The sequence below is a fragment of the Calonectris borealis genome, chromosome Z, assembly GCF_964195595.1.
Source record: "Calonectris borealis chromosome Z, bCalBor7.hap1.2, whole genome shotgun sequence".
Taxonomy (NCBI): Eukaryota; Metazoa; Chordata; class Aves; order Procellariiformes; family Procellariidae; genus Calonectris; species Calonectris borealis.
The window spans coordinates 49,097,325-49,123,261 of record NC_134352.1 but is presented as its reverse complement, the minus strand read 5'-3'; the positions used below and the strand labels follow the sequence as shown (position 1 = coordinate 49,123,261).

At 39.7% G+C, this 25,937-nt stretch overlaps 1 protein-coding gene across 9 annotated transcripts in view; it reads left to right on the top strand.

The window, feature by feature from the left end:
* The window catches only part of FOCAD (focadhesin), a 129,205-nt gene that overhangs the window by 33,104 nt on the left and 70,164 nt on the right, over nt 1-25,937 (top strand). For all 9 annotated transcript variants that reach the window (XM_075137868.1, XM_075137869.1, XM_075137874.1 and 6 more), the window contains 5 exons: nt 5,154-5,411; nt 19,112-19,216; nt 19,626-19,727; nt 20,254-20,384; nt 22,004-22,130. In XM_075137868.1, the coding sequence (XP_074993969.1) occupies nt 5,154-5,411; nt 19,112-19,216; nt 19,626-19,727; nt 20,254-20,384; nt 22,004-22,130 (723 nt within the window). The remainder of the gene's footprint in view (nt 1-5,153; nt 5,412-19,111; nt 19,217-19,625; nt 19,728-20,253; nt 20,385-22,003; nt 22,131-25,937) is intronic.

Sequence of the window (25,937 nt, the reverse complement as noted above, 5' to 3'; positions counted from 1 at the left end):
TGCATCTTTTTTTGAATTGTGGGGACCAGTACTGGACCCAGTACTCCAGGTGCAGCCTGACAAGTCTCTATCTCTGCTAGTAATGCCCCTGTGGATGCAGCTGAGGATCCAATTTGCCTTGTTTGCTGCAGTGGTGCACTGCTGACTCGTGATCCCCAGGTCCATCTCAGCAAGGCTGCTCCCCAGCCACACAGATCGTAGCCTTGGGCTCTTTGGTTATGTCATCCCAGATGCAGGACTTTACACTTGTCTTTGTTAAACTTCATACAGTTCTTGCTAGCCCACTCTTTCAGCTTGTCAGGTCTTTCTGAAAGACGTGTCCACGTCACCAGCCAGTTTGGTGTTGTCAGCAAACTTGATGAGGGTGCTTTCAGTCCCATCATCCAGATCATTTATAGAATCATAGAATCATTAAGGTTGGAAAAGACTTCTAAGATCATCAAGTCCAACCGTCAACACAATGCTGCCATGCCCACTACACCATGTCCCAAAGCACCTCATCTACATGTCTTTTAAATACTTCCAGGGATGGTGACTCAACCACTTCCCTGGGCAGCCTGTTCCAAGGCCTGACCACTCTTTCAGTAAAGAAATTTCTCCTCATGTCCAATCTAAACCTCCCTTGGTGCAGCTTGAGGCCATTTCCTCTTGTCCTATCGCTGGTTACTTGGGAGAAGAGACCAACACCCACCTCACTACAACCTCCTTTCAGGTAGTTGTAGAGCACGATGAGGTCTCCCCTCAGCCTCCTCTTCTCCAGGCTAAACAACCCCAGTTCCCTCAGCCGCTCCTCATAAGACTTGTGCTCCAGGCCCTTCACCAGCTTCGTTGCCCTCCTCTGGACACGCTCCAGCACCTCCATGTCCTTCTTGCGGTGAGGGGCCCAAAACTGAACACAGGATTCGAGGTGCGGCCTCACCAGTGCCGAGTACAGGGGCACGATCACCTCCCTGCTCCTGCTGGCCACACTATTTCTGATACAGGCCAGGATGCCATTGGCCTTCTTGGCCACCGGGGCACACTGCCGGCTCATGTTCAGCCGGCTGTCGACCAGCACCCCCAGGTCCTTTTCCTCTGGGCAGCTTTCCAGCCACTCTTCCCCAAGCCTGTAGCGTTGCCTGGGGTTGTTGTGACCCAAGTGCAGGACCCAGCACTTGGCCTTGTTGAACCTCGTACAGTTGGCCTCGGCCCATCGATCCAGCCTGTCCAGGTCCCTCTGCAGAGCTTTCCTACCCTCGAGCAGATCAACACTCCCACCCAGCTTGGTGTCGTCTGCAAACTTACTGAGGGAGCACTCGATCCCCTCATCCAGATCGTTGATAAAGATATTGAACAAGACTGGCCCCAGTACTGAGCCCTGGGGAACACCGCTCGTGACCGGCCGCCAACTGGATTTAACTCCGTTCACCACAACTCTCTGGACTCGGCCATCCAGCCAGTTTTTTACCCAGCGAAGAGCGTACCTGTCTAAGCTGTGAGCCGCCAGCTTCTCTAGGAGAATGCTGTGGCAGACAGTGTCAAAGGCTTTACTGAAGTCCAGGTAGACCACATCCACAGCCTTTCCCTCATCCACGAGGCGGGTCACCTGCTCATAGAAGGAGATCAGGTCATGAAGATGTTGAACAGCATGGGACCCAGTACTGATCCCTGGGGGACACTGCTTGTTACAGGCTGCCAACCTGACTAAAAACCATTGATCACCACTCTCTGAATGTGGCTTGTGAGACAATTTCCCACCCATCTGTCACGGATGGAGAGATACCTTCCCTCGTAAGAGAAAATCAGCAATATGTTCATTGATATAAAACAGCGATTTAACAAAGTTTGATAGTAAATAGGACAGTGGTTTAACAAGATTTGATGGCAAGGTACACTTGACTATTGACTGCATAGAGGACAGGGTCAGACAAAACTGAGTCCCCAGAGTTAGGGACACCCTCCCATTGAGTCACGAGGTTCAGAGGGGACCCCCTTGCATTCTAAACTCCTTCCCTTAGAGGAGTCTTGGGTGCGGCTAGATCCAAACTTAGTCCCAGACTTGATCATAAACTTAGGTTTATGTCTAAAGGATTATATGTGCACAATCAATCTAAGATATAATCTTAGCGAAGCTTACGAAGTTTTGCAAGCTATTACCGAGGATCTGTTGCGGCAAGGAATCTCTCAATATTGAGGAGTAAGGGATCTCTGCGGCAGGCGTAACCTTGAGAGGCATCCTTACTCAAGGGGAGATCCTGTCATGCAGCCCACTGCTGTGCAGGAGAGCTCAAAGGGCTCTTGGTCTGCTCACTATTTATGGGGGTAAGATGATTGACTCATAGTCATATTTGCATACCGACGACAGATCTTAGTTTCTTCCAAATTTGGTTTGAGTCTGACATTGACCAGCACTGTGGTTAGGTGGGTGCATTGCTCAAATTAGCCCTTGGCTATTGTGTTGTTATCTGTCCCCTGAATCCACTTTGAGCCGGATGCAGCCACCATGACCAGGTGCATCCATTAGGACTGCAACTGGTGGTTATCGCTTGAGTGGGGTTACAGGAGATAAAGGTCAGGTTGGGGGTGGCAGGGGGAAGGCACACCATCACGCCATCTCACAGACCACCCATCCAGTCTGTGTCTTGACAGTTTGTCCAGGAGAAGGCTGTGGGAAACAGTGTTGAATGCTTTGCTGAAGTCCAGGTAAGCAACATCCACTGCTCTCTCCATGTCGACAGAAGGTACTTTGTTTTAGGAGATGATCAGGTTAGCCTGGCATGGTTTGCCTTTGGTAAATCTGTGCTGGATTTTCCCAATCACCTTCTTCATTTGGTTTGTAATAGTTTATGGGAGGGCTCGTTCCACCACTTTCCCAGAGACTGAAGTAAGACTAACGGACCTGTAGTTTCTTGGGTCCTCTTTTGGGCCATTCTTGTAGACGGGTATGACATTTGCCCTCTTCCAGTCATCAGTGATGCCCCTGATCTCCACAGCTTTTCAAAGATAACAGACAGTGGCCTTGCAATGATGTCAGGGACTTCTGTTAACACCCTGGGGTGGATTCCCTCCAGGCCCATCGATTTATGTGGGCCCTTGCAGAGGGCCACTACTGGTGGGTCGACACATGTGGTGTTGTAGTGCTTGATCCTGTGAGCTGGGGTCCAGCTATGCTGGTGAAGGCAGAGGAAAGGAGGTATTGAGAACCTCTGCCTTGTCAGCATTATTAGTAACTTGTTCCCTGCCGTGTTTAGTAATGGGCCTATGTCTTCCCTGTGCTTCCACTTGCTGCCCATGTGTCTGAAGAACCCTTCCTTCGTCTCTGGGCAATTTCAGTTCTAGCGGAGCCTTAACCTTCCTGTCTGCCTCTCTGCATGCCCTAGCAAGGTTCTTGTAGTCGTCACTGGGTATGTGGCTGCCTTTCTATAGTCGATATGCTTCTTTTTTGCTTTTAACCACACTCAAAAGCTGTATTTTCTTCCATGGCTTTTTTTTTTGGCAGTGATGGTAATGGGGAATTGTTCTACTTGTAGTCCCAAGATTTTGAAAAATGTTAGGACGTGGCTAACCTGCAGGTCTACTTTGCCATTGAGGGATTTCATATATATCTTTTGGTTGGGAGACTGAAATTTTCCACCTAACCTGCTTGAATGGGGTGCAGCATTAAAGTAAAAAATATGGTGATAGCTTGTTTTCATGCAGCTGAAATAAAGGGAGAAGGGAGTGAGTAGAACTGTCTAGCAAAACCTTTGGGGAAGTAATGTGGAATGGGAAATACCAATAAAATATTTCAGGCTCTACCAATTTTAGCATTTTTTTCCAGGCATTTAAAAAAACCCAAACAAACCTGTAATAGTCTGAGCTTGATTTCAAGTCCTATGATCTTGTAGGGGCAGGCAACTAAACTTACAGATCCTGAAGCTCTTCTTAGACCACTGTATGTCCTTGAATAAAGTTTAAATACTTTTATCAATAAATGGCAGTTTCACAACTGTATCCAGAAGAGGTTTTTGGCTCCAAGTGATCTTGCCAGCCGGAGAGATGGCATTATAGATTGCAGAGTTTTTCATATACAATATACAATTCATATACAATAATTTCATATACAATGCATAAGTAATGGAATAAGCTCATTTTAATGTTATTTGTAAAAGATCATTTAAAGTACAGGGGCATTGTACCTTCCATGAGCCAAAATAAATTTACATTGCATTGAACACTGTGATTAAAATGAAATTCTGCAGCTTTATGGAGAACAGCTTTTGCCACTCAAAATCTCTTTTTCCCTGGTAATTTAAAGGTGAGTGAGCCCTGCCCTGTTTGAGTCTGAATTCCATTTTTAATGTTCATTTGGAGACCTCTTTTCAAATACTTTCTTGACCTGATTTTTATATGTGTTCTTCATCTTATTACCACCTGCCAACTACTTTCTTGATAATGGAAAGCCATTTCAGAAAACATTGCATTTTCTAAGGAAACAAAGAATTAGTAGGAAAGAGATGGTTTGTCTTGGATTAAACTTTTTTGTTTTAATGAAAAACTTTGAACTTCCGCATTAATTTGCAGGAGGTTTAAAATATATATACTTTTACATATATAAAACCTGAGTTATGAGGATTCCTCATTTGTATTTTACTACTTCCCTGCTTCTAAATGTTATCTTCCATGACTGCATCTATAGAACATTTTGTTCTGAGAAGTGAAACAGTTAAACAAAAAATGTAAAGTCGGATTAACTTAAACTGTGGTGTTTTATTAAATACTACCAAAAGTTAAGAGAATTTCCTTAAAATAATGTGGATCATACTTACACTTTTGTGATGCACCTATCATTGTCAGGAATGGAAGGTTTTAATGTAATCCAGTTTAACTGTGTCTATTTTAGTGAGGAAGTAGCACCGCAGTTACCAGCAGGAACAGGAGCAATGGATGCCAGATAAAGGGGGAACTCCTGAATAGGGAATTAGCAACCCGTTCAAACATCCTTAGTGCAAGAATTCATATAAAGGATTGTAAAGAAATGTATTGCGGTTTATTCTTTACATTTATTGCATTGGGACCCTAAAAGAAATATTTGTTTTGAATGACAGAACTGGATGAGTTACATTTTTTTCTTTGTTCTCTCATGGTACCTTATTTGTTTCATTGAGAATTTTGTTTGTTTCACTTGTTCTCAGGTGTCCTGCAAACTCCTTTTCCCCATAACCACCTCTTACAGTTCATTGTATACAACCTGGAAGATCATAGAGCTCACGAAAGAGAAGTCTGCGATTACTAACTGGTTATCTTCAGTGAAATCACTGCTACCTGTTACAACTCAAGTCCCTACTCACGTTTTTCTTCTGTTGGCTTATCTACTGATTCAAGAAAATGGAGACAGTCTTCGTGATGTACTCCAGGCTACTACAGAAATAGCGAAGGCTGATTGTTCTCAGGTGAAAACTTACTGTTAGTGGATTTTGTTACAGAAATTGGGCTGGATTCTGCAGCCTGAGAGAAACAAGGCTGCCACAGCTTCGTGACCCCAGGTCCGACAAGTGTGCCTGTGTTCCCAGTAGGTACATGCATATGCAGCACACGTGTTCACCACATACCTGTGCTTATATGTATATAACACAGACACAGAGAGCACTCACAGGAACACAGAACAGCACCAGAAGCCCCATCCTGCTCCGCTTTCTGGCTGAGCAGGATGAAGGTCTACTAGTGGGAATATATGTACAATGTATGGATATGTATGATATGTACAGTATGGATCCCTCCAGCAGTGGGGCATAGACGGTCAGTGGGCACAGTGGGTGGCCCCTGGATCCCAGTCTCACCAGTTGCTGGCATCCGGACATAGGAGCCCCTGAGGCAGCAGCTCCACTGCAATTGCTGGTGCAGGCTGCCCCCCACCCTGTGGAGAGACACACACGCGTGCACGCACCCCTGCGCACACCCTGCCCTGTCCTGCTGTCTGGGACTCCCCTGGCCCACAGGTGGACAGTCGCACTGTAGTCTCAGCCTTAGACACACACATATGCACGCAGAGGCATACACCCCAAGCTGGCTGGAAGTCACCTTTTGTGTGTCACTTACAGCAAAGCATGTGTTATATCTCTGTTTCGGAGTATTTTTTAATTTTTTAGGCTTAGGAAAAAAGACTGGCTTATTTGTTGATACTAAGTATGAAAATGCAACATGAGGAAGTTGGAAAGAGGTTCCTAAACCATTTCTGACTTTTGGTGACCTCATAAATTATTCTTTATGTTCTTTTGTGGTTACTGGAAGACTGCCAAGTCCCTTGTGACATCTGTATTCTTGCTTCCTAAAAATATGTACATAGTCTTTGTCTGCTTCAGTACCGAATTCAAGCCAGAATTATGCAGTATGCTTATATTTATCTACATAACCTGGAAAGATAAATGGGGATATCTAGAAACAGTAATAGGTAATGCAGGGGGCATCTTCTTTGTAAAATAAAAAAACCATAGGGAGGGAGAAGTGTTGCTTCACATTTCAGATGTGCCATAAAGACAAGCTTTATTTGCTTCAGTTTTTTTTAAATTGCTTTCTGTCTCAGAGAGTTATCATACTCTGCAGCACAAGAGTTGGAAAAAGATACAGCTTACACGATATGCGCTTGATGGCTTACAGTGCTGAGCACTGTAGTTCTGATCCAGGAAAAGAGTCCAGGATGTGCTTGCTGTTGAACACATACTGAAATGCTGTGCTAAACCAGGCCAGTTATACAGTCCTTTTGGAGATAACTCTATTTCTTAAGCTGGAGAAGTTTTTAAACCAGGTGACAGCTTCATCTGTTGCGGGTTGCCTGCTGTTAACTTTTTATGTCTCTTCTCAAATCTGTTTCAGGCTGGCTTTTTGTTGTGTTGTTTTCTTGTATGGGTGTGTTTCATAATGCATTCAAGCTGATACAGATTTGGGAGCATGTAATTTCTTTAAAATTTTTTTCTCAGTTTGACTGAATTTTTTGCATTTTAACTTTTCTTTACTGTCTTTCTAGCATTGTATTCAGTCATACTTTTCCATTGTAATTAGGTTTTGTGGGATTAGTTATTTTATATTTCTAGGCTTAAATGATGCTAGTTCCATTTTTTTTGTTGTTTTCTGTCTTTAGACACTTTAAATTTGTTAACCTCTGTATTAAAGGTAAGGGTTTGTCTTTTGTATGGTATGTGGAAAAAGTAATTCTGACTCCTGTTCAGACACACAGTAACAGATTGAAGAGTCCAGTTTTCAGCCCGGAGAAAATTGCAGGGTTTTGCTGTAGAATTACTGATCAGGACTCTGAATGTTATGTGGGCATGGAAGAACACGTAGAATCTGTTAATTTATGTGAACTGTAAGATCACTGCTCTGAAAAAAAGAGTGAAATGTATTCTTTGCATCTTAGCCAAACCAACTGTAGCTGGGTTTCCAAAAAGCGTGTAACCTCCAAACACATGTAACTCATTGCATTTCTCACTACAGCTTGAGGAAATGACACATACAATACTGTCCCCATCTGTCTTATAAGCCCCCTTTAAGTACTGAAAGGCTGCAGAAAGGTCTCCCCGAAGCCTTCTCTTCTCCAGGCTGAACAACCCCAACTCTCTCAGCCTTTCCTCATAGGAGAGGTGTTCCATCCTTCTGATCATTTTTGTGGCCCTCCTCTGGACCTGCTTTAACAGGTCCATGTCTTTCCCTTTACTGAGGACTCCAGAGCTGGATGGAGTACTCACGTGGGGTCTCAACAGAGCAGAGTAGATATGGATGCAGCATATTGGGAAGAGGTGTAGCAGTGAAGAGAAAATTGCAAACTAAACTGAAGGGTACAGCCGACTTGATCTGTCTGCAGCACATCTGTAGCACACTTCAAACCACAAGTAGCCATCAGTTCAGGCTAATTGAAAAAAGTTACTGGGCAGTTTGCTGTTATAGTACATCCATGCCTGTATGTGAATTAAATAGGCAGGTGTTGTGCTTTGCTGATTTTATTGTATTTTGAAGTTCCTGTTTTGTCCTGTGCATGCTGCTATCATTATACTAATGTTAGTTAGTATGGTATTTCATTTTAGTGAATACACAGATTCAACATGACAGTGTTTATACAAAGCCTGAACTGCAATGTTGGTATTTGCTTAAGGAAGAACCTGCAAGGCACACAGCTTATTTACAGTTCAAAATAAGAACAGGATCTAGTTCCTAGACAGTTCTTTTTGAAGTATTTATTCAGTGTCCTTGGTATACTCCTTGTTGAATTGTGTGTAGAACAGCTGCCCTGGGATGTTACAAGTCTGACGTCAGTGGAAATACTGAGCTGCTAGAAGTTAGAACTGACTCCTCAAAGTTAGGCATGTGGTGGAAATGTGCAAAATTCAGTGCTTTTTGTTCTTTTCAGGATATCTTTTCCCATTCTTAATGGTTCTTTCTTATTGTCATAGAATGGCTGTTATTTTCTTGCACATGGATGAATTCTTTCTCCTAAACTTCTTCCATTCTGTTATAGCCTTGTACCTCTTCTAGAGGATGGTTAAATAACACAAAACGGGAGGATTAAGAAGCAGAAAAAAAGCATAACAAAATACGCGAGAAAGTCAGAACCTCACAGTACTCTTCTCAGAGCAAAAGATTCTTTCTCAGACAGCTGTGGCAAGAGGGCACTTGAAGCTGCCTTTGCTGCTTCATGCAATGTTTGACTTCCTTTTAATTTGTTACATGCTTCTTGTAGCTCCGTTTAATTTAAGATACCAATGCTGTGTGTTGTTTAAAACCTTATAGTGAAAAATACCGGATCACAAAGGCTCTGGTGGTCTGTGGTAGGGAGAAATAAATACATTGCACTAAGAGTTCCTAGGTTACTTTTCCTGACATGGTAAAACTCCAAACAACCTATGCTAGAAGAGCCATTTACCAAATGATGGTGGTATTGCTGCTGATCACCAGGTACAATGGCATGCTTTAGTATTTTTGGAATGAGCATGGTGTAGAGTTCATTCAGTAAGTTTTAACTGTTTTGAAAGAAGTGGAAGCCTTGAGCATTTTTGAAGCCTGCCTTAACAAGTGGCCTTATGCTTTTTGAGTTAGAATATAAAAAAAAAAACCATCCCACATTTTCTTTGTTGAAAGGTAAAGGAAACCGTAGATTTGAATATTGGTTCTAAAAGTGCAGGTTAATCTTCTGAACTCAGGATATAGGTTTACTTTGGTCATCCAATTCACAGCTAGAAAAAGGTTTTCTGCATTACTAACAATGCTAAGGTTTCTGTTAAGTGTTTCATTCATGAGTTTATCATCATCAGAGGTCTGGGGTTTTGGGTTATATGCACTATAATGGATTTGGGGGGGGCATTGTATGAAGCACATCGCCAGTTAACACTTTTTTTTGACCAATTCTAGTACAGAAGTGGCCTTACCATATGCGATTTTAGCCCATGCTAAAAAATTTACTTATTGTGCTGGGTACAAAGCTTTAGGTGCATGAAATATTGACCATATTATTTAAGTACAAGTTGGAAAGCTGGTAGCATAAAAGTAAGCAATCTCAATGTCTTATCTCCAGGAAACAAAAAGGAATCCGTTAATAAGCAGGCATGTTAGGCATAGGATGGTATTGCTGAAAAATAACACTTTTTGTTTCTTACATGCCATTTAGAGCTCTGGTTGTGAGGAATGGTGTGGAGCTAATCAATGACAAGGGGAAGAATGTAAAACTTAAGAGGTAATGAAAATTGTGATCTGACCATGACAACGTGATCCTAAGCCAGCAGTCAGAAATCAGTCTTCCAGATGTATTTTCTCTTTTAACTGCAAGAGACAGGTTTTTGAGGGAAGACACAAAGCTTAAGGTAGCTTATAGATGCTTTGTTGACCTAGATTTTTTTGGCAAGGTAGTTATTAAAACTTCATTTTCTCACTTTAAGTGGGAAGCACCTAATTGTGTTCAAAGGGCGGGAGTAAGCAAAATGAATTGCACTTGTATGTAAAAGCAAAGCTGAGCTGATGTAGAACGACCTGGGCATCTCTTCTTTAACTTAGTTTCTTCTTGAAAATCTCTTTCTCTAAGTCAGCATTCAGAACTGGTACACCACAACTATGAGTAGTTTGACAGGTCCACTAAATAGTCTGTAACCAGGAATACAGGCCCCAGGCTTTTTAAATGAATTAATTATCCTCTACGAAAAGGGTAGGTAAGTTATGGCTTCATGTTGTGACGCCTGCCATAGACATACATCTGCGCTGTCCTGGGAAGCTTTTCTTCAGTTCTGATCCAAACTACAGCGAGTAAGGCAGTTTTCTTCTTGTGACTAGCTAACCGTGTAAAAAACAGCAAGGTAACTCCAGGCTTTTTATTGTGGGTTTCCTGTTTTTGTCTGTAGACTGTCTCTAACTTGATTTGCTGCATAGGTCTTTGAGTTGTATGATGAATCAGTGGCATATTACAGAAAGAGGAAAGGCATAATGCTTTGTTTATTAACTATTTGATATAGTTGTTCAAAATGCAATTTGGTAGTCATTCAAAAAAGCAGTAACTTGCTGAAAAAAAAAATCACTGAAGTAATATGGCAGCTGAGCAGAATGGCCTGAACTCTGACTGTAGGGAATGATTCTCTTTTGAATTTAATTGGAGTAATCTGGAATAGCTCCACTGACTTTTTAAATGAACAGTTTGAGGCAGATTTAAATGCAGGTCAGCAGAGTTACAGAAGCTTTAGACAGATACAGGGAGAGGAGTTTAACCTGAAGTTGTTGATGTTTAGCATGATGTGAGTGGGTTTACCTACTTGGTTTGTTCTGCTTATTTTAAGCCAAAGCTTTTGTTCACCAATACAGTAAATAAGATTGATGGACACAGTCTCTTGAGCTAACTGTGGTGGTCTGACTACTTCGGAATTAAGAAGCCCTTCAGGCTGGTGAAAAAGTCCTTCCTGGCACTGGGAAAAATGGCTCATCCCCAAATGCAATGCGAAGGTGAAGTTCAAACTGCATCATATTTTCTGTTTCCCTAATGATCAGCAGAAGTCCATGTGAATTAGAAACTGTTGTTTAAAAGCACAACTCAAACCATAATTTGTTTTCATCTAACTGGCTCACATTTCGTTTGCTAACAGGGACTGCAAATGGTGAGCTTTTAGTCTTTTAAATTACTGTGGGCTTTAAAATACTTTTCTGCAGAATATTTAAGTATTCAGGTGTCTTTTTAGTATTATCACATAAAGCAATCATATAATTAGTACTACAGCAGGCATTCTGATGAGTAATATTTGGAAATTTGGCGTGCAAAGAATACTCTGCTTAACTGGGGTGATATTTCCCAGCTCAGTCTTCAGTTAAGTGCAATGATGGACACCTGAATATTCTCTAGATAGCAATATCTAATGCATTGCTGTCTTTTAAACTACATTTTTTTTATTCCAAAATATCTTAATGCTTTAAAACTGAGACTTAGCTGTCTGGCTCAATTGAACTTGGGATCACCTGCCATCTGTCTTGAATCTGACAAAGTTATTTTAGTTCTGAGTCTGCTTAATGGGACCGCAGAGATTATCGCAGTGTGGCAGGGCACTGCACTGAAAGATTATTACATTGTTTCTTGTAGGTGCAATGCTCTCTCTAAGACGGGAAGAATTACCTAGGTCTTGTCTGGTCTTTCTCTTGCAGTTAAATTATTTAGTACAGGGGGAGAAAGCATTGAAGCTCATGGATGGGGGAAATAACCGATTACTTTAATAAACTCAGTGGGCAGTGTGATGGCAACAACCACTAACATGTTGATGGCAAAGTTATGGTTTGGGAATTGCTTTATTTGGTTCTGTGTTTTATTCAGTTCCACATCAATGGTACTTTGTAAAAGATGGGGAAAGTAAGTGGTAAAACAGTTATCGGAATGTCATTTAAGAAAGTGGAAAGCTCATCACAACAAACTTGTTAAACATTTTGAGTCTTCAGTTCCATAGGGTACTTTCTGAAGGACGCAGTGGAAGGTGCTGTGCAGCACAGTAATTAGAAGGCTGTTCTGAAGCAGAGAAGAAAGTCAGAGGTTGGTTGTGGAAAGAAGATAACAAAAAATGGCTGTTAATACCTAGTTTATTTTTAAACAGTCACCTATATTAACTTGAATCTGTTCCTTTGGTGTTAGCAGCACTTCAACACTCAGTTTAAACCAAGGTGTTTATAATGGAAAGAAGGTTGAACCAAGTAAATACAGGTACATTCTGAATTCCATGTCTTTGACATGTTCAAATCAAACTTGGGCTAGCAGACCTCAGAGCTTAGCCTTGCAAAAGGTATATAAAATGTCCACAGGGCAAAAAGAAGAAGTGTCAGTTTTGCAGCCAGACTGTGGACTACGTGTACTACAGCAGAATATATGGAAGTGCTGAGATGTCATGGTGAGGGTCATAACATAAAAAGAATTGTGGTGCTTTTTTCCCTTTTTTTTTTTTTTTTTCTTTTAAGTGATCAAGATAACCAGGAGTTCTGCTGCTAGTGAAATTCTGTTACTGTGTGGCTCAGATGATTAGTGGTTGTAGCTGTGGATATTGAATTGAAAAGCCATGGGTGATTGCTATGCAAAATCTGAGTTGAAGAATTGTGTTTCAAAACAAAACAGGGTAAGAAAGAGAGAATGTGCATCGAGAATGCTATCCTCATTGCTTTCATGTTTGTTACAACTCCACAAGGGGGGTTCACAAACAGGATCTCCCATTTCCACACTGTCATTTTTATAGGGAGTCTATTGTCTCTGCAGTAAATTAATGGAGCATTTAAAAAGCCTTGCTAGGTTTAAAAATAATTACTGTTATTGATTTTGCAGACATTGTTCTGATTATGCTTTATTTTTGTTTTTTCTTACCCTTTCCATGAAGAGAGCCTAGAGAGGACTTCTGTGTATGTACCTCCTCCTTCCCCACTGAGTAAAAGCCTTTTTATGGTGCAAGAGTAGTGATTATATTAGATCTGGTTTTAGCTGAGGCATTTTGGAGTAATGGTCTGAAACGCTATGGAAGAAAATCCAGAAATCTTTTTAAAAGGTTGACAAATGAAGAGTAGTACATAGGCTTTTATGCTGTCTTAAATCAAACCACTGCAGAGGCTGCACTGACACATGCTGTTCATGAAAGACTTAAAACAGTCCTTCTAATGAGATGAATTTTCTTGTTGTGCAAAAACTGTTATTACACTCTGTGTGAAACCAGCTGTGCTGCAAAGGGAAGAAATTAAGTTGTCTGACTGAGAGGTCACTGGTGAGAAGTAGCACAAAATCTGTTACCAGTATTAGAGGATTATGAGGCTCTAGAGGACATCTGTGCTTTTATGGTCTTTCAACTGCTGGAATGAAATATTTTAGTGGTAAATTACACCCTTCTGGGAAATCCATCTGAAGATGCGTTATTTTGTGTTCTTTGAGGGCTGGGAGTGCATTAAAAAAAAAAAGGTAAACCACATGTTTATTTGGGTAGAAAACATGTTTAAGGATATGTTGAACTGGATTTGGCTCACTCAGGTGGTGCCTGATGGTATTGTTCTATGTCTGACTATGTGAACTTTGGAGAGTAACTGTAGAGAAACAATCAGATATGTAGTCAGATCTTGTGGGCAGATTCTTCATGGTTGAAGCTTATTGGTTAGGATCCTTCTGGAGTACATGAAGCTTTTGAAAACCTAGCTTATGTTCTCTAAAAAGCGCTTCCGATTTTTGGGAGCAGTTTCTTCTGTAGCTTTTAGAAACAGAAACTTATGTTCATGCACCTATCTGAAAAACTGGTTCCTTCATTTGTGTGAATTGTTCAGGACTTTTGTCTTGCTCACAGGAGCAAAACATGCCAGGGTACTGAATGCTTTCGAAAACCTGCTCATTTCACTGCCTTGCCTGCTGGAGAACTAGATTAATGCTACCTCTCTTCCAAAATTCAGCCCAACATTTCCCAGAAATAAAACCTGAAACTTTGCAGTGACATTTATTTCCTGCCTTTTGTCTGGCTTTTTGTGGGGGACCTGGAATGATCTCTTAGTGTTATAATTGACCCAAAAGAACCCTCCAGCATAGGCATGCTAGCAAAGAAAGTGTGGTAGGAATAATGTAAATTGATATCCTACATTTCAAATTTAGAATGGGGACAGCATATGTTAATATGTATTTGGATTATATTTTTTGAAATTTTGTTTTTCATTTTGAACATGACTTTACTTGGCTTACTGTTTTCTGGCTGTCTCTTATTCTTTGTTCTGACACAAGGGCTGCATGAGGACAATTTCTCTTCAGTAAACTTTAAGCAAATGTGAAGGAACAGAAGAGGAGGATTATCTTTCTCCCCTGCTATCCTCCCTTAGCTTGTGCTTTTGAAAAAGAGTAACTGTCTTGCAGCTTAGGAAAAAGAAATCAGACCACCAAATTGTAGTGTGTGTGAATGGTTCTCAGACCTATTTATTTAAATAAAAGCATTTTGTCTCGCATATTTAATCTTACTTTAAAAAGGAGAGTTACTGACATACCTCAGCATCATTTTTGAGGTGCAGATTAATTTTAAAAACAAAAAATTTAATCTTGAAACCCTTCCTCAGGTTGCTAATGACAGATTTGACCTAACTGCCACATCCTCCGGGAGTGTGGGGGATGCAGAAGGCAGTGTTGCCAAGCAGCATGCCTCTCCCTCTCCGGAGCTGCTTCCTACCTACTGGGAGCTAATGAATCATCGTATCAGCTTTTTGGAGCTGTTTAAGCCCTTGATGAAGATTTAGCATGAATTTAATATTGAAATTAGTCCTAGCGTTGTTTATCCATTACATGAGGGAGAATGGAGAGAGGAGCAGCTTTGCTATACTAGAACATTTTGGGTTTTTCCCTAATCTTCCTAATTCAAATCCTAATTTGAATATACAGCTCAAAACAAGTACACTTTAAAGGACAATACCTTTAAGAAAATATGTAACTGGCCTTATAGTAGCACGTGTTTAGTCTTTTCCTGAGAATTTTGTAAATCGAACTTAGTATCTGTTTACTAGGTGTTAGTGTAAAAGTCATTGTAGAACTTTAATTTAATACCTGCTTAGTGTAGAATAAACTTTGTAACCAGAAAATTAACGGAGATGCAGGACTTGGAAGGAACTTCTCATCTCAGCTGATGAAGGCCAGGCCTGAGCAGGTTGACTTTAAAGAGTTTGAATGCTTTTATAACTAAGGATTATGAATATCATTTGTTTGATTATAATTTATTTTGAATGTTATTCAGTCTGATTGCCATATGCTAGTCCCGTGTAGCTACAACTGAGAAAAATGCAGGAAGTGGCTGATTGAATAAAGAGCTAGCTTAAGACCAAATGGAGTCACGTAAGACCCTGCCTCTGGGAAAAGGAGGAGACACTATGGGGAGAGATCGGAAGAAAGGAACTTTGGTAAGGAGTTTGATCATTGTAATGACGTATGTGACATCTCTACTGATGTTTTATGTAGCCTTTTTGTCCAGCACAGGGTAAACCAATGACAGCGTTTATCAGGAATGGGTGTTGTTTAAAGAATTAACAAAACCCTCTTACCCTCAGAGCTCAGAGTCTTCCAACCATGCTACTGTATACAAAATTTTCTGGATAATATTATTAATATTATAATAATATTATCCCTGTTCACACATTGTGTTAACAGTTGGTGAAAGTCAGGTTTATGGCTACTTAAACAGGAGGAGTGGTATCCATCTCATAACCTACCTTGAATTGTTGCAAAGTGGATGTCACTTTATACGGTTAATGGTAATTTAGAAATACGTTAAAATTATCTCTGCCTACAACTTTCTGGGGTACTTTGGTCTGCTGAGACAAGGTTGTTAGGTTGTCCTGGAAGAGTGTTGGTTAAGAATGCTGGTTGGGAACGTTCACCCTGGGGCAAGGCTCTGGAGAATATGATATAAAACCAAATCTTGGTGGGTGACTCTTTCCTGTGGTCCATCCGTTTTACCCTTAGTTTTAACATAATAGTACTGTTGATTGCAGATTCAGCTTTTGGGAGTGAAGAAGCAAAACCAAAAACCCCTGAAAAAAAAACAAAGCCAGAGGAATGCTTGAGATGAAAAGCTAAATTTGTCACTTAGAACTTTGCATATTCAGCTGAGCTATTCTCACCGCCCCCTTGTATGCTGATCTATGCACAGTTAGATAAACAAATAACATTCACTTAATTATCTCTGAAATTCTGAAAACTGGTTAATGTATTTTATTCCACATTGGCTTTTGACACCTACAGTTGCAGCCTAGATTCCTATAAAATCATCTATACAGATTTCCAGTCTTCTGTTTGCGTAAATCTAACAATCTTGTGATATGTGTAAGGCAGGATGTTTAATTAACCCATTTGCAATTTACATTTTCTGTGTATAAAAATTTTAAATTCATCTGATGGAAGAAGTCTTGCTCCTACAGTTTTTAAACTAGTCATTATGTGTGTATAATTGAAGGATTGAACATTCTCGTTCAAATATTTGTGCTTCATATGAAGTTTTAGCTTGACAGATCCTGCCTCATCTGTATCTCTGATACCTTATTTCTGTTTTGCTCATCTGACATTCACTTTTTATGTAAAAGATAACGTAAAAAAATTTAATTTGTACATGTTGTAGTTTAACCCTGGAGGGCAGCTGAGCCCCACGCAGCCACTCGCTCACTCCCCCCCGGGTGGGATGGGGGAGAGAATTGGAAGGGTCAAAGTGAGAAAACTTATGAACTGAGATAAAGACAGGTAAAGCAAAAGCCTCAAATGCAAGCAAAGCAAAACAAGGAATTCATTCACTACTTCCCATCAGCAGGCAGGTGTTCAGCCACATCCCGGAAAGCAGGGCTCCATCATTTGTAATGGTTACTTGGGAAGACAAACACTATAACTCTGATCATCCTCCCTTTTTCCTTCTTCCCCCAGTTTTATTGCTGAGCGTGACATCATATGGTATGGAATATCCCTTTGGTCAGTTGGGGTCAGCTGTCCTGGCTGTGTCCCCTCCCAACTTCTTGTGCACCCCCAGCCTACTTGCTAGCGGGGCAGCCTGAGAAGCAGAAAAGGCTTTGATGCTGTGTGAATGCTGCTCAGCAGTAAGTAAAACATCCCTGTATTATCAACACTGTTTTGGTCACAAATCCAAAACATACAAGCTACTATGAAGAAACCTAACTCTGTCCCAGCCAAAACCAGCACACAACAAAAGCTGGAAAAATGCCCAACTTGTCTGCAATCCAAAGGTCTGAAAGAAAGGGGAGGGAGGGTGCTAGCTAAGAAGATGCTTTCAGTTTGGAATAAATAAGTGGGAAAGCAAGGCACTGTTAAACTTGTATTGAAAGTGCTCCTGGGTGTGAAAGTCTGCTCAAATGAATACTACCTTAAATTCTCAGCCACTTCTACTGATTCTGCTTTGAAAGATTTACAATAAAGCCAGTCCTTCGTCTAGGCAGGTGATGGGGTGATGACTACTTCTACAGATGGTAGACGACAACTTGGGGAAATAGAGAGAGGGAGACTAGTCAATTAGTCAAAAATGTGGGGAAATTTTGGTTTATAAAGGGATTTATTCTATTTAAGAATGCCAAGTAGTATTTGGAAAACTGGAAAAAAATCATGTATTATAGTTAATTCCTTACGTATTAAATATAGATTCCAGAACAAAGTTTTTAATTTGTGGAAGCACGAATTCGGATTGCTCAACTGTAAAGATAGTGATGTATTTTTTTTGTCTGTAATTTGGAACCAGTAATTATAGAAGGAATTCCCAGAGCTCTTGGATTTTTATTCATTATTGTTGTTCTGTAGCTTCTGTGGACTGAGACAGACCTTTGTATAGGGAAAAATTTTATCATCTGAAGAGATTTGCTCATGTAAAAATGCATGTTGAGAGAATGGTGTAGCAGAATTTCCCATTAATAGTTTTTTGAACCACTGTATGTATAAACTACCCATATATATATAAAGGGTCAGCTCTATCAGTATAAATTTTAGAGGTGTAAGATTGCTGAATTATAGATTGGATTAAAGATTGGATCCAATCATGTAAACGTTGGGTTTGAGAGTTGCTCAGTCTTTTAGCTCAGCCCAGTATGTATGGGATTTAATACACATTTGTTCTCCTGCTTTAAGCCTCCAATCTTGGACTTACTGAATGAATTTTCTAAAGTTACAGTAATTTGACATTAAAGAGGAGAAAAACTCTTCCAAGGGTGACTTGCTCCAGAGGTAAACACTAAAAGTGAAATGGAGAACTCTATACCCTGTTTACAATGTAAGGAAAATAATTTTCTGAAAGCCAGAAGACTCAAAAATAATTCTGTCCACTTACTACTGCTAAATACCAAATTTCCTAACTAGCTTTTCTGTTCTTGGGAATGACATTATCTTTTAACACAAGTTTTATCTGTGGAAGACTAACCCATGTGGCTAAGTGAAAATTATTACTACTGTATAAAGGCAGAATGTAAACCAGTGCTGTGTAATTACTTTTAAGTATCCATAAAATCAAGTGGGGGAAAAAAGCAAGGCCATCATGAGTAGATTTAATTTTACAACATTGTGATATGAATGTGCACAAGAAAAAACTGAAGGACCTGCAGGTATGAAAATACTGAAAATCTCATCTAAGTAAAAGGGGAATGGACGGAAGTAAGTCTTCTTTCCTTCGTTGTCACTTCGGGGGCAGCTCTCTGGAAGTTTTGTACCATATATTAAAGAATGCAGTAAATTACATTGTATTATTTGACAGGTTTGTGGGATATGATAGTAGCATCATTAGAATTCCTCTATAATGACAGAACTGAATTGGAATAGTTTCTTCATTGATTTGGTATGTGTTTTAATGTACCATTTTCAATTACATGTTTCTTTTGGTGTGCCTGTAATGGAATTTCAAGTAAAGATGAATTTATTGTGGAAATTAGATTATTGCAGTGGTTACAGCTGAACATGCATAACAAGGTGCTTTTAAAATGATAACTTAAAAAGAGATAAATTGTAAGTCCTGTGAAATTACAGACTTCAGAATTTTCCTTTCTCTTTCCTATTAGCAGAAAAAATAATCAAAAAGGTAGGAGTTTCTAATATATTCTGAGAAGTTCACTGTCTTATGTAAGATACCGTGTTGGCAACCTAATTCCAAGTTTTTTTCCTGTTTTTGTTTTATTTTAGGTCCCAAATCTGATCCCAGTTCTGATATTTAAATTGGGAAGACCTTTGCAGCCTGCACTTTACAGAGATATATTGTATACATTGCCTACACTGGGTGTACACAAGGTCAGAATAAAAAATTTTTAGTAAAACAAAAACTATCAAGAAGAGGTCATTTAATTATAAAAAATGATTTAGACTGAGCAATGCATAGCTTGTTCAAAATAACTGATTGTAAGCTTCAGCATAACTTTCTAATCCTTTGGATGGGATATGACATTTGTTTTAAAGAGTGAAATGTACATTATGCTTTATTGTCTGCACTGTATCATCATTGTATATATATCATAAGAAGATGCTCTTGGACTTGTTATGCACTAAAGTTTTTCAGAAATGACTTCCAGTTTCTTTCTGACATCGCAGTTGGACAGTTATCTCCTTGTTGTACTTGGTTGTAGAATAATGATTTATAGATTAGTCTTTGTTCTTGGACATAAAAAATAACAGTGACATTCTGTTAAAAAATTTCTTCCAGGTTTGCGTAGCTCAGATTCTACGTGCCTTACACATGCTGGGGAGCACGCCAAAGCTCAGAGCAATTACGTTGCGGCTGATGACATCCTTATGGGAAAGACAGGTTAGAAAATTCTTGTAGTGTCACTAAGATAAGTGTAGTTGAAAAACTTTATTACCTCTAACGAAGGAAGGAAATTAATTTTGGAACATTACTTATACTAATATCTCATTATCAGCAGTATAAAGTAAATGGTGGAAGTGGTGCCTATATTGATTCTGTTTTAGTGAAAAATTTCAATAGTATGTCTTTCATGAAATCTGCTTTTCATTTCATCAGGTCTCAGAGTAGAATGAAGGAAAAAAAATTGTGTGAAGGACAGCTTTCTGCTTTTCATAATGCATAGTAAGAACAAGACCTTAGTTACATGGCAATCATTTGCTTCTCTGTTTATAAGGTAGCAATAGAGATTTGGTCTGGAAAAGCCAGTTAGATCTGAAGGCAGCATTAGATTCCAATAATGAAGAAAAGCGAAGTATGGTATGCAATACAAGGGCATTTAGAAGTCATGTAAAAGTGCTAGCAATTGAAAATCCTGTCACCAACTTTTGAAGGTGTGATGATAATTTTTAAATTACACGATTTCTAGGATCGAATTTACCCAGAATTGCAGAAGTTCTTGGCGATGTCTGATGTGCCCTCTTTGTCTGTTGACAAAGATGCTCAATGGGAAAAGCTGATTGCTAAAGCTGCTTGTATAAGAGATATATGTAGGCAGAGGTAAGTGCAAGTGTTACCCATCTTACGTCTTTGTAAGGGAAAACAATTTTTTTTTTTTCTCTTTCAGAAAAGCTGCATAATTATTTTTACCTACTCTGTTATATTAATTGTGGGTAATATTTTTCTAGTTATACGAGATACTGACTCAGGCATTGCTAATCTCAGCAGCTAGTAAGTTTCAGGTTTTATATTATAACTAATAGAAAGCACATATAAATAATGTTAAAATTAAAATGTTTTCATCCTGTAACAAAACACGCATCCTATACTGACCCAGAGTAGAAACTTAAAGCATACCACTTCCAAATTATAAAAAGAGAGTGACGAAACATTAGAAGAAACAACTAATGATCTGTCTAACTTTTGATCTATTCAAAGAAAGATTGGGTGCTTTTCTGAGAAGTATATTTTGTCACATGCAAATTACTGGTCTTTATTCAGATATAATACTGACCACAGAACACAGTTGTCAAGTCTAATTGAATGATATATTGATCCTTTCCAGCTCTAACAATCTGTGAATATCAGTACTTGATAATAATTTACAGATCCTGTAAAGATTATTTTTAAACACATTATGAGTTACTTCCTGGTTTTATGTGCACAATACCATCTTTTCTCTTTGTCATCTTTTTTGTCATTTTTTGAGTTCTACTTTTCACTTTCCTTCTTGAAGGTCAGTTACTAACAACGGGGAAGAGTCACATATCTTTCAGTCATCAACTAAAAAAAATTCTTAAAGAAAATACCCTTTCCTTTACCTCTTCAACCATCTTTAATTTTGCTAAACAACATTTTTCAAGAAATAAAAAAAAAGTGAAAACCAAGAGATAAATCTCAATGCAGCTGTAATGTTCTTTTTGGTGGTGTAGGTAAGTGGTGTAGTTAAAGTTCAGGTGTACGCACATTATTCGTGCATTTAGAAATTATTTGGAAGAAAGTGAGAGCAAATAGAGGAAGCCTGAATATTCCATGCATATAAATCACCTAGCCGGGTGCTACTTACCCCAACATCTTACAGAAACAGTATGAGGAACTGCTGAATCAGCAGTTGACACCTCCCCCAGCACTGCCCAATAAAATTCAATGGATACTAAAAGACTGGAAAGCAAACAAGCAACTATGCAGTCATTGAAGGGGAGACAAATGACATCACAGCAGCAAAAAATTTGGAAAAATGTTCCTATCTGATGTAAGAGGGCCAAAAGTCTTTTGCTGCCAGAATCTCCATCAATACACAGTAGTGAGTACTTATGGAAGACTACAACAAAGAAGCGAAGTATAGTGTCTTCAATAGCACACATGGATTTTCCTTCTCAGTCATTTCTTGAATGATGTAATCTTTTAGCATACACAACATCCTTGGACAAAAACTTCCATAGCTTAACCACTTGGTGATCTTTTATTTGGAACTCGATGCCTGCTGATTTAATTCTCCATGTCACTGAGCCTTTAGAGCTCTCTATCATATCCTCCCTTGTATCTTTTTTTTCCTCCCAGTTTTAGTCTGTTTTAGTTGTAATTTAAACAAAACCAATACTTAATGAATTTTTGTGTATAGAATGCAACTTGTGTGTATGCATGAATATTGCCTTTTGACTTCATTTTTTTTCCTTCAGGCCATACCAGCATGGAGCAGACATGTTGGCTGCAATTTCCCAGGTATTAAATGAATGCACAAAACCTGATCAAGCTTCACCCGCTGCCATAGTGTTAGAGGGTCTTCAGGCACTTTGTGAGGCTGAGGTAAGATTAAATTGGCTTGTCCCTGTGTTTTGTGGTCTGCTTGTGGATCATGGACTTTTTTCCTAGTTGGCTTTTTTTTTTAAGAGTACATTGGATTGTTGTAGAATTTTTTCTTCGTCTGACAAATATAATTCTTCTTTTCCAACATCCGTTAATTGTTCCTGGGAAATTGTACTGTGAACTTCTACTACAGCAGGTCAGCCCTTCAGTGCATGGGTTGGAATTTTAAGTCAGCTTCGCAGTTTGTTTCAAAGACGTCCTTTCATACATTTTTCCTTGAGGTTTGAAAAGGAAAAGTATTTGTGTTGGGCACATAATTCTGATTGGCTGAAAGGTATGTAAGTAATCTCATTTTTGATACTTTCTTACTGGCCTGCCCTGCTGGGTCTCATTCACATAGTGTACCTGATAGGGAGTGAAATCACCTGTAATGGGGAGGCTTCTGTTTTACTCTGTTGTGGTTTAACCTGGCAGGCAGCCAGATACCACGCAGCCACTCGCTCACTCCCCCTCCCCTCGGCGGGGAGGGGAGAGAATCGGAAGGATGAGAGTGAGAAAAAACTCGTGGGTTGAGATAAAGACAGTTTAATAGGATAGAAAAGAGAAAATAATAATAATAATAATCATAAAATATACAAAATGAGTGACGCACAATGCAATTGCTCACCACCCCTGCTGACCAATAACCAAGTAGTGATTGGTTGGATCACTACTTCCTGCATCACACCTACCATAAACATACTGAGCATGATGTCACATGGTATGGAATACCCCGTTGGCCAGCTGGGCTGGCTGTCCTGGCTGTGTTCCTTCCTCCCAATCTGGCTTGGTAGCTTCCTGGAGGGTAGTTGTCCTTGACAAGATACTTAGCAACAACTGAACACATCAGTGTGTTATCAACATTCTTCTCATACTAAATCCAAAACACAGCACTAGGAAGAAATTTAACTCTATCCCAGCCAAAACCAGGACAACTGTAATGCATTCATTACAGTTAGTAAGCATTGTAAGCATTGGAAGTAAGCATTAAGTAAGCATTGGAACATACTGCCCAAAAAGGTTGTGCTGTCTCCATCCTTAGAGGTTTTCATGTTCCTTTTGGATACAACCCTGAGCAACCCTTAGTCTGATCTCATAGTGACCCTGCTTTGAGCAGGATATAGAAATATCCTCAGGTCCCTTCCAACCCAAATTGTCCTGTGATCCTGTGATATCCCTGAGTTAGGAGCCAAGGCTTTTTCTTTCCACAGTGGCATCCCAGACGTGGTGATGCAGGCAGACATGCTGTGGATCACACTATAGACAAACTGTGCACTATGCAGGCCATCTGAGTTAGTGAAGTAATGGTAGCCTGCAGGAATACTTGATTACCCTTCTCTGCCAAACAGCAATTTTAAGTTTATCCACTTCTTCACTTTTAGTGCAGTGTTTACTGCAGTGAGGCCAATCCAACAAAATCCAGCCATTGCCACATTATACGCTTGAAATCACGTCAGCAGTTCAAGAACAACATAGTAAATGGTTAGCACTCCATAGACGTTAGTATTCAATGTAGTTAAAAAGCTTCAGACAATGGCTACTAAGAACCAACTTATTCCGGGTAATTACAGTATTTGCTTTTAGTATGGAATTTGGCTCTTCTTAAGGTCACATAGATTCTTTGAATGCTGGCCTCAGTTAGTATTTAAGCAGTGTTTTCCCTGGCTGGATTGTATTTAGACTTTGTTTCCTGCAAAGAAGCAGGAGCTAGGCCTATGACAGATGTCACAACCTACTATAAAAACCTCATCTGAGAACAGACGTACTGTACCACTGTTGAGAAGGAAGGCTGAGACAACTCGAGGTACTCAGGATGGAAGGAAGGAAGGAAAGAATTACTTTGTGGACAGATACCAGTTTTTCCTGTCCGAATTCTTACAGGCTGTCCTCAGCTTGCTTTGTTTCCCCAGTTTCATGCCAGTGTAATGTTCTGGGAGACCAGATCTGCCACCCAGGTACACTGAAACGTTAATAGAGAATTCTCTTGTAGTTTGGTAAACTGGGTAACCATTTGGGTTAAGTAATGCAGTCTGTTGCTTATTTAGTATTTAGACTCCAGTTTGCAGTGCAGAAACTTTAAAGGGCATAATCATAGAGGTTGGTCAATGGGTTTTGTTTTGGTGCCTTGTCTCTCTGCCACTGTCTCAATAGATAACCATGGGAAAGGGATTTAACCTCTTTGAGCTTTTCCATGTGCAGCTGCTTAGGTGCAGGAATTTAGTGAGCATCTAATTTTCAGTCAGCTTCTTCACCAGTATAAAAAACTATGTTTTCACATGTATAGCGTTGACTTAGTTGGTGATGGAGCCCTGTACACCATGTGGCTTTCTCAAAGCTGAGTTCTGAGACTCTCAGGAAGGCTCCTTTGTAAAAGTAATGTTATAATAAAACATGGCTGTAACATTGATTTTTTTTTTTTTTGGTCTAATGTTGTGGAACAATAGTTTTCCATTTTGTTGACTGCAGTAATTGTTTTGTGTAAATGTAATGGTACTACATGTATAGCATTAAGAGCATTAGCTTAGCTTTTGTGGGACTTAGAAGAAGAAGGGCTAGCCCTTCGCCCTACCTTTTTTTTTTTTGGTAGGTGTAACAAAAGGCCTTTAATGAATAGTGCACAGTGACTTGCACGTCAAAAATGTAAAATACATGCAGTTCTTGCCAGGCCAAATTTCCTATTTCTGGGCAAATATTTTGGTTTTTTCCCAGTGATTTCAGCAGAAGCCAGTGTACTTCCTATGAGGCCATCTGTCCTGGCATCTAATTGATTTCCTGTGTCAAGTACTGTACGCAAGCCAAGAAACATTCAAGAATGAAAATGCCAAGCATGGTATTTAAAACCCCTTTCCAAGCTTTTTGTGGAAGTGGTTTATTGCTGCTTATTCCCTCAGTCCATATTTATTTGTTTTATTGATCAGAAAGAAACCAGCTTAGAAGAGTAATATAATGAACCGAAAAGTTGTGTGAGAACAAATTATGTTGACTGAGTTTAACATTTAGTAGGAATTACAAAGCTGGATGCTGTTTAAATAGTGTACACTTAAAAGCTGTACTCTTAAAATGGTGGATTTGTGTTGAGGTGTTACCAGAAGATCATTACCTTCTCCTTTGGCTCAAATTTCTGCCGGTTTCACTTTCTCAGGTCTGACTTACTCCTCATTCTCTTTTTACCTTACTTTATATCCTGGCGTAATTAACATCATACTTTCTATTTGAACTCTTTAGCCAGTAGTGTAGGTGCAATTCCTTACCTGTGCAGATCTGCTGTTGAAGGGAGCTGCCAGGCTCCCAGGATGAACTGTATATAGGTAAAGGTTTTTCCACATACTGAATGAGTGAGTAAAATAAGTTGACTAGGAACCTTGTTGGCCTGCACTCAGTCTGACTGGTGAACAGCTACTGTCAAAATATTTGCCATTTTACTTGATTTCCCAATTACCTGCTACTGCTCCTAAAAGTGCTGCTGCCTTTTTTTTTTTCCTGTCTGAACTGTGTGATTTATGCCCTCCCTGAATGAAAATCGTGTTACCGAAAATCCGCTTCAGTGCATCTTCATCACTGGTGCGATTTCTGGTTTTTGAAAGCTGGAAATATCAAAGATATCGTGGCAATGTAAACGTAGTTTTTCCTCTTATGAATGCATTTTGTTGTAACATAGAATCATAGAATAGTTTGGATTGGAAGGGACCTTTAAAGGTCATCTGGACACAACAGTTCCATGTTCTGCACCTGCCTCTGCATCCAATCTCTTCATCTTGGAATCACTCA